This window comes from Rissa tridactyla, chromosome 4 (genome assembly GCF_028500815.1).
Source record: "Rissa tridactyla isolate bRisTri1 chromosome 4, bRisTri1.patW.cur.20221130, whole genome shotgun sequence".
NCBI classification, from domain to species: Eukaryota; Metazoa; Chordata; class Aves; order Charadriiformes; family Laridae; genus Rissa; species Rissa tridactyla.
In genome coordinates this window covers 55253527-55270388 of record NC_071469.1, presented here as the reverse complement: position 1 = coordinate 55270388, position 16862 = coordinate 55253527, and the positions used below count along the sequence as shown (strand labels likewise).

Genomic DNA, 16862 nt, shown 5'->3' with positions numbered 1-16862 from the left:
TTGATCCAGAAAGCAGTATCTGTACATTTCAACCTCTCCTTTAGAAAATGGACTCACAGGTCTAAAAAAAATTGTCTATTTTGTCAAGATTTATTGACTGCTCTAAGAGAAGATATCACTTCCCTTCACCTCAACCATTGCTATGAGTCATTTAAAACTGAAATACACTACGCTATTTCCACGAGGAATTCCTCTGCATGCCATTAGGAAAAGCACATGAAAGATCAGGAAAGCAACTGTTACTGATCTATTTCTCTATATCTGCATTGCTTCATTAAAAAAGCCTTTTCTGTGTAACAAGAGTTTATTTTATATTGAAGACCATGGTAAAAGACTGAAATAACCATAACCTTCTAAGACTTAAAGTACAAGTAGGACTTTTGAGCCATCTTCCAAAACATTCTGATGTTTTAGAATAGGCTTATAAGATCCATAACAACAAAACCTAAGTTGCTGCCTCGACCACTGTAACATAGACAAATGGTACATTAAACATACTTTGTACATGAGTTGACCATTCATTTTCAAAATTACAAAGAATGGATCAAAAAAAAATAAATGCAAAAGATGAGTAGAGACGTTGTAAAAAATGCTAAATACAGAGTGAATGGAAGTACAGTGTATGAGTACAGTGAATGAATGAAAAGCCACCAGAAAAGAAAAATAAAAAAAGGATAGAGATTGAACCCAAGGGTTTGAAGCTATTGCTCACAGCATTTCCCCCCATATGCAAGAGAAATATATTTATGTATCTATAGGGATAGAAATACACCTATAGGGATATTGTAAATAGATAGATATCATATACAATAATCTAAGCTGAACTCATGTTTCAGTTTGAAAAATAGGGGAGTAAAATCGTGAGCACTGAAAAAATATATCTGACATTTTAAAAACTCTTTTGAAACCTTAGCTCTAGAAGCAGCTCTTTTTTTCCCAAGCAAAAAAATCCGACTGTGACCTCAGAATGATTTCAAACAGTTAACACTAAATTTCTACCAAATTATTGCTGTCATACTCAAAAGGCCTGGTGACTCAAAAGAAAAAAAATAATTAGAAAACGAACACATAACTGTGAAATTACTCCTCATATAAGCTAGCTTTTAGACAGCTCAGAATTGGAAAGCCTTGCTTGCTCGCCTTCTGTTCATTATTCAAACATTTTCAAGTAGTACTGGACATCTACGTCAGACTGAAGCAGCTAGATGCATCAGCAATACAATGTCAGCTAACTCTAGTATTGTTTCCTCATCCATCAGAAGCAACCATAGATCAAAATCAGATTCCCGAGGTAAACATGCAAATAACTAAAAATTACTTCAGTTCCAAGCTGTTGCTGATTCACATTCTGTCAAACAAAAAAGTGCTTTGCTTGATTCATGTTCACTTTGGAAAGTAGGATGCAATTCAGCTACTTAATTAAAATGAAGAAAGAGTCAGAGTCATGTCTCTCAGAAATATGAGATTTGTTCCATTGATGGCATACAGCTTGGAGTGGACAGATAATCAAACCAGATAATACAATTAACATAATAAACAAATTGAAGTGATGACACAAGTCTTTGCAAATTTCCAGTTCTCTGGCAGAATAATTTCAAACAGCAGATAAATTAGTATTATGTATATAGATAATTCATCTGTATTTACATTCCTGTTAAAGTCATTATGAGCACACCATCAGAATCCTCCTGCCTACCCAACTAGTTTCGGTAATTATAACCCCAATAACGTTCCCTACCTTCAAAATTACTACAGTGATCTTAAACAGCCTTTTGTTAGACTATTTTTTCCTCACATACTCATATTTTAAATTATTTCTAACGGTACAATTATCCCAAGAAGAGTCTGACATTCTGCAATGGAAAGAATAAATAAAGCATTTACCAGTAATTCCACCCACTTTTACTAAAATTAGTTCAGAATCATCTCTGGAAGAAAAGAATATCTCCTTCCTTTGAATGCATGTCAAATACACTCAACTGCATAGATCCTTCACAGCACACCAGTGTTAACCATCAGAATATCTGGCTTATCTATTTACTATGTTAGTATCAATATCCTTCTATGGAAGCAAAAGTAACGTGGAAAAATAAAAATTTCAGTAAAAGGCAACTATTGATACAATACCATTTACACACCACTTCCACACACACCCCACACAAATACCCTCCCCCTTTAGTTTGTTACTGAAAAGGAACAGAATTAACTGTCACTAAAGGTGTGGGGCAGTAAATTTTTGGTCTAAACTCATTGTGGAATATTAACACAATGTATTATTTTAATGAATAATACTTTTATTAGGTACCTGGTATGGTATCCATGCAAATGGATATCTACGGGTAGAATTTATCCTAAAAACAGCACACAGTGCTTAGAATGTCAATGTTATTTCAGTGCATCCAGAACTCCAAAGTTCTGTATGAGCACCACAGGGCCAACACAGTCCTTCCAGGTGTCACACAAACCATCTCAACTGCTATTAAGTGTGTAGTCCCTGAAGATAACGAGCTTAAGGCAAACCCTCAACCATAGGGATAATGGCAAACAAAAGGAAAGTAAAATGTATGCACTTGCAAGGGAAGGAATAGCATTTGGGGAAAAATAAAGTCAGTCTTATGTATGTTGGACTCCAAAAAGGGGGAGCAACAGAATTAAAAAAAAACCCTAGCAATTGCATCCTTCACCAAAAAGCATGTAAAATGAGTCACGAACACCTCAAATGACCTAACAAGTACGGAAATGTACTTAGAACCGTCTTCAACTCATGGGTCTTAAAGGTGTCAGGTATTATACACAACAGATCCAAAAGCTGCCACTTTCCAATTCTTCCTTTTAAAAAAAAACAATGTCATCTACATGGACTTATGCAAAGCGTTTGACACTGTCCCACATCACATCCTTGTCTCTAAATTGGGAGACACAGATTTGATGGATGGACCACTCAGTGGATAAGGAACTGGCTGGATGGTCACACTCAAAGAGTTGCGGTCAACGGCTCAATGTCCAAGTGGCGACCAGTGACAAGTGGCGTTCCTCAGGGGTCAGTACTGGAACCAGTGCTGGTCAACATCTTTGTCGGCAGCATGGACAGTGGGGTTGAGTGCACCCTCAGCAAGTTTGCTAAGGACATCAAGCTGTGTGGCACAGTCAACACCCTGGAGGGAAGGGATGCCATCCAGAGGGACCTTGACAGGTTTGAGAGGTGGGCCCGGGCCAACCTCATGAAGTTCAACAAGGCCAAGGTCCTGCACCCGGGTTGGGGCAATCCCAAGCACAAATACAGGCTGGGCAAAGAATCGCTTGAGAGCAACCCTTAGGAGAAGAACTTGGGGGTGCTGGTGGACGAGAAGCTCAACATGAGCTGGCAATGCGTGCTTGCAGCCCAGAAGAACAACCGTATCCTGGGCTACAACAAAAGAAGCGTGGCCAGCAGGTTGAGGGAGGTGATTCTGCCCCTCTACTCCAGTCTCATGAGACCCCACCTGGAGTACTACATCCAGCTCTGGGGCTCTCAGGATGTGGACCTGTTGGAGGAAGCCTAGAGCAGAGCCACGAAGATGATCAGAGGGTGGGAGGACCTATGCTATGAGGACAGCCTGAGAGAGTTGGGGTTGTTCAGCCTGGAGAAGAGAAGGCTCTGGGGAGAACTTATAGCAGCCTTCCAGTATCTAAAGGAGGCCTATAAGAAAGCTGAAGAGGGACTTTTTACAAGGGCACGTAGTGATAGGACAAGGGGTAGTGGCTTCAAACCGGAAGAGGATAGATTTAGACTGGATATCAGGAAGAAATTTTTCCTCTATGAGGGTAGTGAGGCACTGGAACAGGTTGCCCAGAGAAGCTGTGGATGCCCCATCCCTGGAGGTGCTCAAGGCCAGGCCGGATGGGGCTTTGAGAAACCTGGTCTAGTGGGAGGTGTCCCTGCCCATGGCAGGGGGACTGGAACTTGATGATCTTTAAGGTCCCTTCCAACCTAAACCATTCTCTGATTCTATGAAAAAAAAATAAGTAATCCTCTCCATTTAATCGGAAAGTAAGATGATGCACTGGAAAAGTAAGTACTTAAAGCCTTCAGAATTGGCAATAAGTAAGATACAAAGATCTGAGTATTAATTTTATTGATCTATCTACTTTCTAACACATCGCTTTCAAGTAGGTGGGACAGTTTAAGTGATGAAAGTGCAAGTATATTTATCTGCCCTTAAGAGTTGATTTTTCCATTTACTACAAACTTATGGTGCGAGTATTTTCTTTGTGTGTAATACAACAGGCATGCAAGATTCAAAAGCTGTTACAAGTAATCCTTAAAATGCACTTACAGTTGGCCTTACATGGTGATAAGAACAAGAGAAACAGACATACTCTTGGGTTAAAACCTGTGCTAAAGAAGCAGTTTACTTTTAAGTAGCCATCATTCTTTTCTTCATTGATTTAGCAGTTAGCACTTACTGTAGTTGTGAAAAGCAAAAATAAAAATAAATCTTGACCTGAAGACTATACCCTAAATAACTTCTAGCTCTCAAAATGGCAGAAAAACAGATACCCTAATCCTGAGCTTTAAAATGAAATTACATAAAGGAGATTAACTGTTTATAACAGAAGAATTTTGGTGCTAGCAGCAATGAGGCTGTGACTCATGTTTTGCTATTTAATATGGACATAAATCCTCCTCCTCCTCAAAAAGCTCAGTTACAATTTCAGCAGTGAAAATGGCATCTTTTCTGTTTCTTCCTTTAAAGCCAGCATTTTTATCTCCAGGCCTGCAAAACAAAGTAAGTAATATTACCATGTAAATATGTATATTAAAGCAGATGCCCTTCACATTTCTCTTTTACATATGTTTATTCTGTCACAGACAATACAATCAATTCATACTTACAACAAAAACATAGTTAGCATTTTTAAAGCATTTCCTTACTGTCCCTAGTCTAGCCTTCTCAATATACTCTTGGTAACAGAATTTACCAAGCAATTTCACTGTGGGGGGGGGGACGGCAGGGAACAAAGGAAAAAAGAAAAAGGAAAAGGGCGGGGCGGGAAATAAATAGAGTATATACTACTTTGGAAAGCCAGACCACAAACTGGTGAGGTGCACTTCTCACGAAGTACAGGCAAACAGCAAATCATCCCATTTTGCAGACATAACCCCTTGCAAACAAAATGTATTGGTATTACTGAGTGCAACAGTACCTCTCCTACTGTGCAGCTCTGTTTGTATCAATTGAGTTATCAATGCTTCAACTCAGCTTGAATCCAACTTTCCTGCTCTTCTCCAGCTGGTAAAGAGAAATGTGTTGGAGTTACACAGGCAGCTCTGAATAACTATTCAATCTGAGCATAAACTGATGGCTCCAGTGCTTAATGTTGTTCTTTGTTGTTCAACAATAGTCATCAGGGGGGTAAAACTAATTGATACCTACCCAAATTAATTCACTGTTTTTACTTTAAGAAACATGGGCTCAAAGCTTTTTAGCAGGGGCATAATTGACAATTTGTGTACAAAGCTATACTCATATACAAAAAAAGTCAGGGACATAATTGACAATTTGTACGTAAAGCTACTCTCGTAAGTAAAAAAACAGGGGCTCCAAGACATTCTGCTTATACCCTTCCTCATGCTCCTGGACTGCCACAGAAAACCCTGTGGCAGCTGCTGCAACTTTATTCAAAGTTACAGTGCATTCCCATTTAAAAATATAAAACCAAATTATATCATTCTGATTTAAGATACACTGTGGAAAGAAAAAAAAAATTCCTATTTTTTTTTTTTCACCATCAAGTGTAAGACTTAACTTTAAAAACCTATGAGGAAAATGCCTTAGGAAAAAAATGTCTGCATTGACTTATTTGCAAAGCCAGAAAAATTCTCTTAAACTGAACGATTACTGAAAAATGGAAGGGACAAGAAGAATGGATAAATGACTTTTTTCCCTCCCAATAGAAAGAATGTAAGACTACGCTCTTTGAGCCTTCAGTCTTTCTTCATCATTATACATTATTTTGATTTGGTGATGCTGGTCACATTTTTTATATAGTCTTACAGAAAATGTAAGTTTAAAAAAAAAAAGGTCTGAAGACCTACAAATACCTTCCTGGCTACTCTAGATAGATAAAGTCAATAAAGCAAGACCCCTAGTTACTAGACTCAGCTTGGATTCATACACACTTAAAATGACACAATTCCATTCATGTCAGTTCATTTATCCCTGCTTACACACAGCCTGAACCTGACTTTCTTATGCTATGGTAAAGAACAGTGGAAGAATAGGAAAGGAGGAATCACAGAGAAACACGGGGACTAAAATCACACTGTAGTGTGTTTCTGTAAATAAAGAGTGTCTAATTTTGGAATTATACAATGACAAGTACTGTCTATCTGTAGGGTCTGCTAGGAAAGGGGTAGGTATCTAAAAATCCATCAGCATGCGAGGGGTAGATGGGCAAGATGTTAACTATTGTTGGAAAAAAGTTGGAAGAAAGCATTGCAATTCCCCTTGGTCCTGCTGTGAATTGATAGGACTGACAAGGAATGACTCAGCTAATCTGCACACGAGAGTTGTACACATCCTCAGAACCCACAGCCATGCAACAACATGGAATAAAGAAAACTGCTCCTGAAACAAACGCTACCAAGATATGGAGGAATATATCCAGAGCTTGATATTTTTATTCTCCAACATTAACCCTTCGTAGGCTAGTGCTTTGCAAAAAGAAACACACAGAAAATTTATTTGAATGCAAAAGAAGCTAAAAGGTAGACTTTAAATAAGAATACCTGCATCATCAAGAGTCCATTCAAAGAATAACATGGATATAAAATACCGGGCATATTTTCCTGCTTGCATAAAAGTACCAGCCAGCAACAATAAAGCATGCCTCAGACAGATGTATCTAAGAGATTCAGCAGAAGTTTCCAAGTGGTTGTCTCTTTTCTCATTTTGTTTTATTATGACTCATGAAGCAGAAAGACATTTTTCTTCCGTAGACAGAGGTGTTCATCTGATAGGCTACAGGGAATTAATATTCAATGGGAAAGACTCCATCTCATCAACAAGTGTCTCCATGATACCAGAAAAGCCATTCATGGAGAGAGGAGCGACTTCAAGAACTGCAGTGACTGTGACAGCCATGAAAAACTAGTTTTAAAAGGCTGAGGAATAAGAGTTTGAGAACCCTTATTTTCAAAGCCTGCTAAGGATACTATTATTGTTCAGACTGGAAAGACCCATACACAACCTCATCTAGGAAAGTAATTATACATCCGGCAGGACAAGGTGGGAATCAAGATGTAAGAATGATAGTGACACGTTCATTCTCAAAGTGTGAGCTTCGAGAACAAATCAGTTATGTAGCATTCCCATCACTATCATGTTTAAGTGAAAAGATTCTTGCTACTTTTGCATCACTAGCCTATCTTTAAAAATCTTTCCCTAGGGACATAACTCTGCCTTTGGCTAGAAATGCCACCTGTGGCATCAGTTTTGGGATCTGAAGTGACCTTCTTTTCAGGCACAGAGTCCTGTAATTGTGTATAATTTAAACAGCTGGTTCTTCAGCCATAATATGGCTTTTGCCAGGCTATGTCAAACCCTCACTATGGAAATCACATACAATTTCCCCTTCAGTTTGTCTTCAAGACCTGAAACAAACTTTTCTTATACAAAAAGCTGCCCCTGAAAGATTAATTAAGATGCCCCTACCAAAGTAGCAGAACTTCTCAATGAATAATGGAGACCTCCTTGAATTGCTTAGTCTCAAGAATTGTGTGCATTCCCATCCTGTTTTCACAGCGTAAAAATTTCTGTTTAAGAGATGAAATAACCCTGGTTTCTTTTTCTGTGACATAAAGCTTTGGGCTCTGAGGCTTGACAAAGATCCAGTGTAACTTTACCACAGTGTTGGCATTTGGACTAACAGCTGGTGGAACAAAGGCGAAAACATTAATATTATGAAAGTTAATGCTAAAAATAGCTAAATAAAACAGTTCTACAAGTATACCCCAGAGAACAGGATTAATTTTAAATCTCAACGAAGCTATTTCTTGTCTCATTCCACATTATTCAGCACATCAGCTGAGGCACAGACACAGGCCCAAGCCTACAGTCCTAGTTCCTGAAGTCCTTAAATTATAACCAGAATTTCACCTCGGTAAAGCTTCCTTTCACACAGTTTACAAAGTGCAGCAATGAGAATCAATATATAATGGAGTGTTATATGCCTCGCTTTGTGGAGATTCAGAGGAGTATCTAAAAGAGCTCTGATTGTAAAAATACGTGGTATATCAGGACTAAGAATCTTTATTCTGAAGAGTCTCAGAGTACTCAGATTTTTGGGACAGGTAATGGTGTAGGCTACACTCACAAAACTGAATTGTCTACTACTGCATTTAGGGGTAGAGTAGCTGGACCACTACTAACTGCTGCTTCTCCCTGTCAGCAACAAATGAAGTAGAGTCTGAGTGCAGGGCCATGGAAGCATCGCACCGTGACACGTGAAGGGCTCCCTATGCCTACAACAAAGGCATCCCCAAAACACCAGGAGTTTGCAAGAAAATCCACTAGATACTTGTTTCATTCAGTAGCATACCACAATCAGACAGGCACCATTGTGGGAAAGTGTTCTCAGGGTTGCCGTAAATGGACAGCTTGACCTGCCCTTTCAGGAGTTTGTATCTGTGATATATTCTAACACAAAACATTACATTTTCCCCTCTGCATCCTGATGCAGTTTCCATTGGATGCATCTCCAGGTCCTGACGTAAACTAGTGCAATACTATTATCTCTTGCCAAATCAGGCAAAGCATACAAACACAATTTAGTAACATCGAGCAAGCATGAGGATAAAAGCTCCTTAAAAGTACAAAATGTTGTTATAAACCCTTGGAGCTTTCTCAGGAAGGTGATATAAAGGAGAATTATTATACTCACACATTAATTATGCGCCATCTCAAAATGAACTGTGCAGCTGTTAAAAGTTATTCATTAAATGCCAGTGATCATCTAAACAAAAACAAAACAAACTCGATCTCCTGCTGGGCAACATGCTATTCCTGTATGGGATTTGTCATGTAGAAAGAAAGAAACATTGTAAATATTTAACTGCATATTCCTGTGCAGATCTTTTCTAGGAGAGCATGATAAGCTTTTCACAGGGCAACAGAACAATTTTTAGAAGTTAAGAAAACCCGCAGTTGTTTCAATTGTGCTTACTATTAAAAAAAGGCATCCACTCAGCTACCTAGTTTTGCCTTATTACGCCATGCACAAAGATGCTCTGAAACATAAATACAATTGACATCTCCAGAGGAGAATTTGACAATGTGTAAGGAAGAGCTACCACCAATTTCACACATCACAGCTCTCACATAGACTTCCAGAAGTCCATTTAATGTCAAAGGCTTCATTAAATACACTACAGATGATACTTTATACTCTCTGATCATTTCAACCAGTATTGGACTTCAGAGATTCAAAGTATAGATTCAAAATTCAAGTAACCCAAACTAAATCTGTTCTGCTATTGATGGGAGAGCGATCTACCAGCTGTGACGACTTCTCTGCCCATGCTCCCGCTCACAGTAGCGCCACCAGACATGCAGGTGCACATTTTGTTGGAAGCAAGTACCTGAAACATTTGTTAGAATTAGCATCTGTTCCCTAATCTGACCGAGGCTGCACGGCTGCAATAGCATGAGTGCTGGCACACAAAATTTATCAGTAACACACAGTCATGTAAGGAAAGGAGAGAAGAGCTGCTCTTTCTGATACAGGAAGAGCTTCATTCAGCTTAACTTCACTGTGAAACCACAGACCAGGAAACCTCAGCTTTACGGAAACCATAAGGCAGCCCAACGTGGTGCTGAGTCTCAAAGCCATTTCACCAATTCCCAAGCACTGCTCCCATGCTGCTACCCAATTCCTTTGTGCCGGCACAGGTCTTTTTTAAGGTGCACTAAGCCCCGGATTACACAGTTGATGTTTTAAAATTAACCATTATTTTCATGGTTTGCCTCAGATAAATTCCCCAATGTGCTGTGCAGGCACAAGGGCAAATGTAGCACAAACAGTAGAAGGGGGAGAGGACCAGCACTGCCATCTTCTGCACTGACCGTGGCCCGAGAAAGGAAACTCAAATGAAGATTTTTCTCTCTCATCTTCTCTTCTTTAGGTTTCTCAGAGAACTATATTAACTCTGCTCTGTATATTTACAGCTGTTTCCTCAGCTGTAGTTTCAACTGAGCAAATACGATCAACGGAAATATTTGCACAAATCCAAATTTAATAAAAGAAGGCGACTTAGCATCATTGCAGAAGACTACAGGTACACCTTTGGCTTCAAGGTGAATGAATCAGTTTCATATACATTAATTTATTTGTATAACAGAGTCAAGGTCAAGCAACTAATTTATCTGTCCAACTAAGTGAATCAGGAATGAAACTTTTATAAAATTTAAGTTGTAATTTACAAAATAAGAGACAGGGGAAAGAAAAAAGACTGAATAAATACTTTTCCTGTTAGTATTTATGGCTTGCCAGTATCATTGGAAGAATTATTTTCCGAATGTGCTTAGCATGACAGCTGGATCTTTCAGAATACTAGGTATGCATCAGGACCATAAATTCAGAAGCTATATAATCAGAATAGAGTAGCCAGTTTTCATGATTATGTAACACAAAAGAAAACGACACCTTTACATTAGAAAATCAGCTCCTAAAGTTACATTTAAATGGAAGTTTTCATTTAAATTCAAAAGGTGAGTTGCCTGCACCTACAGAGAAAAGAAAATCTCCAAAACAAACATGATGAAGACTAGAAACTAGAAGGAAAATTAAAATCTTTTACATAGTAGTGATTTTGACACTTATAATTGACAACATGTACTGTATAAAAAGATGTTTAGAATTTGAGACTACTCTAGCTAATCAAAGATGGCTACAATAAAGTACAACTCTGTTTTGATTTTCTTTAAGACATGCGAAGTTTATAGGCATTGAATTCTTTCCAATCTAGATAAAGTATCTATTGTGTCTTCAGAAACTCTGCTAAGTGTTTTGGAGGGGGATTGAGTTGTTTTCTGAACTGAGAAATAGGATCACTCCAAAACCAAAGTACAGTATGTTCCCACAGGGGTGAATAATTCAATCTTCCACCTTGATAACTCATTATTACCCTGTTATTTTGAGTATGGCAGAAGTGTCAGGACCTGGAAGCTTTAACACTAAGCAGGCACAAACAAACAAAAAGTAGCTGAACACAAAATAATACAGTACACACAACAATGTAAAACCCATAGGGAAATCTATCAGAAAAGTCCGCAGAAAACAAACCACTCCACAGTGTGCATGCCAGTAAGCATCCAGTAAGTATCCAAACCACTTGCACATCAGGCAAAGAATACATATTTTACTATTGATTGTATGCCACAAAAGGGTGAGCTACAGTTAAGACAAAAATCAGTAATAACATCAATTAAACATCAGCAAACATGGAAACTAAGACTACAGGTAAAACTTCATAGCAGGAATAAAATTACTGTCCCTGAGTTGCTTATTGCCACTGTCCTGGTAGAGGTCACGATGCCCTGAGGTGGAACGCAAACTATTCAGTCGCTTCAGCACAGTCTGGCAGCTTGTCTTAATCTGCTGATGGGTTTATGATAAGCCATCAGTCTTGACACTGCCACGGTTGAGATGCACCTAGCTATTTTGCTCTCCTTGTTCTTCTGTTGGGCCAGCAACATGCAAAACAAAGTCAGAATACAACTCAGTGACTCCAGCTAGACCCACCAGAAACCCCCAAGCAATCAGGCTGCGGCTCTAAAACACAGATCCCAGACACTTAGGTGCCTCTCCCTCTTTAGGGACCTAAATCTGTTTGATTTCCATGGGAAGCTCATAAATATCCCCAACAACCTGATCTAAGGAAGCCCAGTTCCTCAGCCAGAATCAAGGTTAATTGACAGTACAACAAATGACAGTCTAATTGGCTACTGCATTCTTACTAAATTAGAACTTGCTCAGTCTAATTGCAGAATGTTACCTAATTAAAACTGAGTACTCTGCGCAACAGTGATCTAAAACTGAAGTTCACCCACGTTTATATCATATTAAAATGACTCTGGCCACGAGGAGAGCTACTGAGTCCTTTCCTTTTGCTTGCCCAACTGTTTCTATATCCACATGATGAGCCAAACCAAGGAGTTGATTTAGCTGAAAACTAATGTGACCAAAAATTATCAGCTTTAGCTAGATCTTCTTTTCAATCTACCTCATTACATAGTTATCTGGAGAAAAGTACCGGCAGAAAATGGGAGACAAAGCAAAGTAATCCTCTAAAAATAATAATTGAAAATATGTATATAGAGAGAAATTTGTTAGGGTTATCCAAATTACAATTAGCACTTTAGAATGTGAAACGAAAGTATGACAAGTAACAATAGAAAACCAATTAAAATGAATCCACATCCCTATGAAAGAGAGGTCTCAAACAGGATTAATGTGTCAATGTACTCACCACCTGCTAAGACATATATTTATGTTATACTTAAGAAAATGAATAGAAATTTACAAAATCGATGACAAAACATCATGGCCAGATATAGACAGACAAGACATTGTAGAAATACAAAATCATTAGATGGTTATGAATACATACTAGATAAGCAAAACAAGTAACTTCATAATATTGAGAAGTAAAATAGCATGCCAGAAACTCCATAGTATTACTGGCAAATGGGAAGTAATACAAGAGGTGAAAAAATGAGAACAAACTGATGAAACTGATGAGAGTTGGGAAATTAATACCTCCTTATATACACAGTATAGCAAGAATCAGTCACAGGAAAAAAACAACAACAAAGGGACAAAAAAAACGCAGCAAAACAAACTAAAAATACCATTCAGGCACCAAAAACCTCAGACAGTAAAATACCATACTATTCTCTCCAACCAGAATGTCAATATACTTGTTTTCAGACTACAACAGTAAAAGATTTCAAAAGCAGAAATCTAGAAAAAGCAGGTATCTACTAAACATACTACAGCTCTGCATATAAGCAGACCAGAGTATCCAAGTGCAAGGGTGGGGAGGAGAAGTTGGGGGCAGGTTTTGGAGGGAACAGAGGATGTGAAAATAGAAGAAAGTGGTTGGGCTTTTTTGTTCAGAATGAAAGCCATTAAAATGTGAGGACTCTTTTTGGACTATCACAGAAAATAATTACTAAACATTAGCTTTGCTGTATCATATAAAGGTTTCACTCAGTATTAGTCAGCTCCATTGTACTGTACAAGCAACACTAAAAATATCCTCCTCAGTAAATTAAAAATCCCCAACTTGCAGATTAGAGTTACATAAATAAGTGATAATTTAAAAGACAACGTGACACAACATTAAGTATTTTTATACCATTTGTAGATATTTAAGGTAAGATATTTGCTCCCTATTATTGTTCTTGCATATTTTTTTAATGTATATGGAGATAGCATCATCCTTTCCAAAGGGAGCACAACACAGACATCATTAACAATTCAACTCAATCTCATCAAAGCAATTTTTATAGTGAGATTTTCAGAAAAGGATAACATCAAGGAGAGTCCCACATAAGGGACAACCTGAAGGACAGCAAATAATGCATCTGTGTGAGAAAACGAGGCACGAAAAGACCAGACATTATTGTCAAATGGGAAGAGGCAGGGGTATTGTATTATAACAGATTAAAAAACTCCAGACAAGCCAAAAATACATACCTTTGTACATTATATAAAAGATACTACTTGTGTTACAAGCAGCTTTTCAACTCCGTTTGCTTATACTCAGTACAGGGAAGGCAATATACTATTTAATAGCAAAAGCTTCCACTGGATTATTGTATTAACATACCTGGACAATCACAGCAAGTGATTGCCTTACAAAAAGCTTATCAAGCAGAGATGAAGCTACCTTTCAGCAATGAGGACAATGCAGAGGCAAAAATGAAAACTTCAGCACAAGGAAGAGAATATTATGCCCCCAGAACAGCTGCTCAAGTAGAGAGAAAGCAGATGAAGATGTCAGGAGAAGTTCAAGACCAGGTTGAAAAGCAATTAGTAAGATGAAAGATACGAAGTGGAACCTTTTACCCGTTAACAAGGCAATGATCCAGTAAAGACATAATGCTGGAAACATGATCTTTAATTGGGAAAAGAGCAAAGAAATTTGCTGCCACACAGGGAAAGGGAAAAAAAAAAAGTAAACTGTGCCAATTGCTGTGAGGTAAGAACCAAAACTGATATGCATCCTTTGCAATGATACGCACCACATGCAAACTGTTTCCTCTGAATTTCCCTAGAGTCAACAGACTGCTTTGATTACAGGAACTATTAGCAAAGCAAGTTTTAAAATCCACTATTTAATGAAGTTCAGCATTAAAAAAAAACCCAAAAACATAAACAAAAGTCAATATCAAAAGTAGCAGCAGTGGACAACAATGTTTACCTAAAAATAATGCCACACACACCAAAAAAGAGAAAATTAAGGGACTGTGAATATGTACTATAAACATTGAGGACAGGCATAGACTAGAAGGGCACCTAAAAAAGCAGAATAAGCAAACTGAGAGGGAGCTGCAGCTGGTTCTCCAATTACTAGGCATTGTTTAAAAATGCATATTCAAATCAAAATCCCTCAGAACACTTGTACTCTCAAAGATGACTTATGCACAGTAGTTGAAGAATCTGTATTTTAAACTATCAAAATTTAAGTCATTCAAGTAACTGCAAATACTTCAAAGAACAAGGAGGTAAAATGAAAAACCAGAGCACAGGGAAGTATTAATATAGCATCTTCTACAATATTTCCCAAGGACTATAAAACTAATTTCTCAAGTTTTCCCTTCCGAAAGCCCAGGCATATACAGTATGCTCAAACAGCTCTGTTATCAGCCTGTGGTAACTGCTCATGCCTTAGAGTGAATACGAAGTCACTGAATGATTGCTGTTATTAACACTCAGGGAATCTTGAAAAATCAACTGCAGGGGAAAAAGAAGATGAAGTACAACTCAGTGTTGGTGAGGACCATATTAGAAACTCAGAAAAGAAATGTTTACACATGTACACAGGCATCCTATTCCATGCATGTTTTTTTTAAAACAAAAAACAAAACACAGTACCTATTTTTATCTTGTCTATACGTTTAACATAGCAGAAAGTGAAAAACTACTACTGAAATACAGAAAATAAAAGGAGTGAAGAGTAAAGCACTAGAAAAGCTGTATGTAAGCATGATGGTCAGGAACATTTCACAGTAATGTTTTAGGAAATACCTGAGTAGATAAACAGCTCTTTCAATATCACTGAGTTCTTCATCAACTGTCAATCTTTCTATTTCTTCTGGTGTCTGTCAAGCGTGAAATAGATTATGAGTTTACAATGCCTTACTATTTCATCATTTTAATCTTCTTAAAACAACCCCTTCCTCCCCACATACCCAGGGACAGTTCCATGAGTAATTTCAATTTAATCCTTGAAATCTCTAGCCAACATTTCAAATTCAATCAAATAAATCTTTCACCAGGAAATGATGGAATGTAATAGAAGCACAACTCTATGTCAGACACTATCACTATTAATCACTTAAAGTATAAACAAATCACATATAAATTAATCTGAAGACCTGAGTTCGTCTATTTTTTCCCAGCTTAATATTCTTACAATGAAAATATTAAGCCTCTGCTATACAGACTTCGAGACTTTATTGCAAAATGACTGAAAATTTTTAGTATCCCGGTGCTGTAAAAAAATAAACTGTTAAGAAAAAAAAAATAAATACGACAGACACAATTCCAAATGGATTTTTAAAGCATCGTTGTATTTTGAGGTATATACCTTCAGGCTCCGGCGAACTGGCCTCTCTATAATAGTTAGTTCCTGCAGGTCTTCTATGTATCCAAACAAATTGCTCTGACTAAAATCCATTTTGGAGAAGATTATTGGATGCATGTAACAACTAACGCCTTTGGCGACCGATGCTCGCTCGTTCTCTCTCTCTGTGTCTCTCTCCCCCCGAGTCTCTCGCACCGAGGGAGGCGGGAACCCCCCCTCCGCGCCCGCCGCCCGCCTCGCCTCAGCGCACACACTGCGGCAGCGCCCGCCCGCCGCCGCTCGCCCACACCGACAAACTTTCTCCGCTTGCCCCGGGCGAGCAAGGGAGGGAGCGGGGCTAGCGCCTGCGCCCCCCCCCCCGGTACCTCAGCGGCGGGGATGGGGAAAGGGGGGGAGTTTCGAGTCAAGTTTCCCCTCGTCGCCGGGTGCCGCCTCTGGAGGAGGGAGGTTGCCGCGGTGCAGTGACGCTCCCCGCCCCCGTCCCGCAGCCCCGTCAGCCGCCCACCGCGGCGGCCGGGCCCGGGGTAAACCCCGCGGCCCTCACGGCGGCGGGCCCCCGCGGTGGGGCCGCCCCGGCACCTCCCAGCCGGTCGCCGTGGGCAACGCGGCGCTACAGCGGCCTCCACGGGGCAAAACGGCGCTCGATCGGGCGACGGTGGGGGTGCCGCCGCCCCCTCAGCCGCCGTTACCCGCCCGCGGGGCCTCGCCCCCCGCCGCCTCAAGTAGCCCAGGTTGCCCCGCCGGGCTACCCCTCCCGGCCTGCTGTGGTCGCCTGTAGGACTCCTCTTCCACAGCTGTAGCCGCCATGGGCTTCCCCTCCCGCAGCTCCGGGTTCCCCTCAAGCGCCTCTTGCAGCGCTGCGGCCTCCCCCGCCGGGCACCGCGACCGCCCCCACCGGCCCTTCAGCCCGCACCGCGGCCCCTTCCCGCTGCCGTGGGACACCGCGACCTTGTGCTGCCACTAATTGCACCGAAGAAATCTATAAACGTGCCGATTTTAATGAAAA

At 39.6% G+C, this 16862-nt stretch overlaps 1 protein-coding gene across 7 annotated transcripts in view; it reads right to left on the bottom strand.

The window, feature by feature from the left end:
• PPP4R4 (protein phosphatase 4 regulatory subunit 4) overlaps positions 1-16056 on the bottom strand; it is a 109021-nt gene extending 92965 nt beyond the window's left edge. For all 7 annotated transcript variants that reach the window (XM_054198886.1, XM_054198889.1, XM_054198888.1 and 4 more), the window contains exons 1-2: positions 15860-16056; positions 15298-15371 (exon numbers count right to left, since the gene is read on the bottom strand). In XM_054198886.1, coding sequence (XP_054054861.1) covers positions 15298-15371; positions 15860-15973 — 188 coding nt within the window. In that variant the 5' untranslated portion in view covers positions 15974-16056. The remainder of the gene's footprint in view (positions 1-15297; positions 15372-15859) is intronic.
• Positions 16057-16862: the final 806 nt, after the last annotated feature.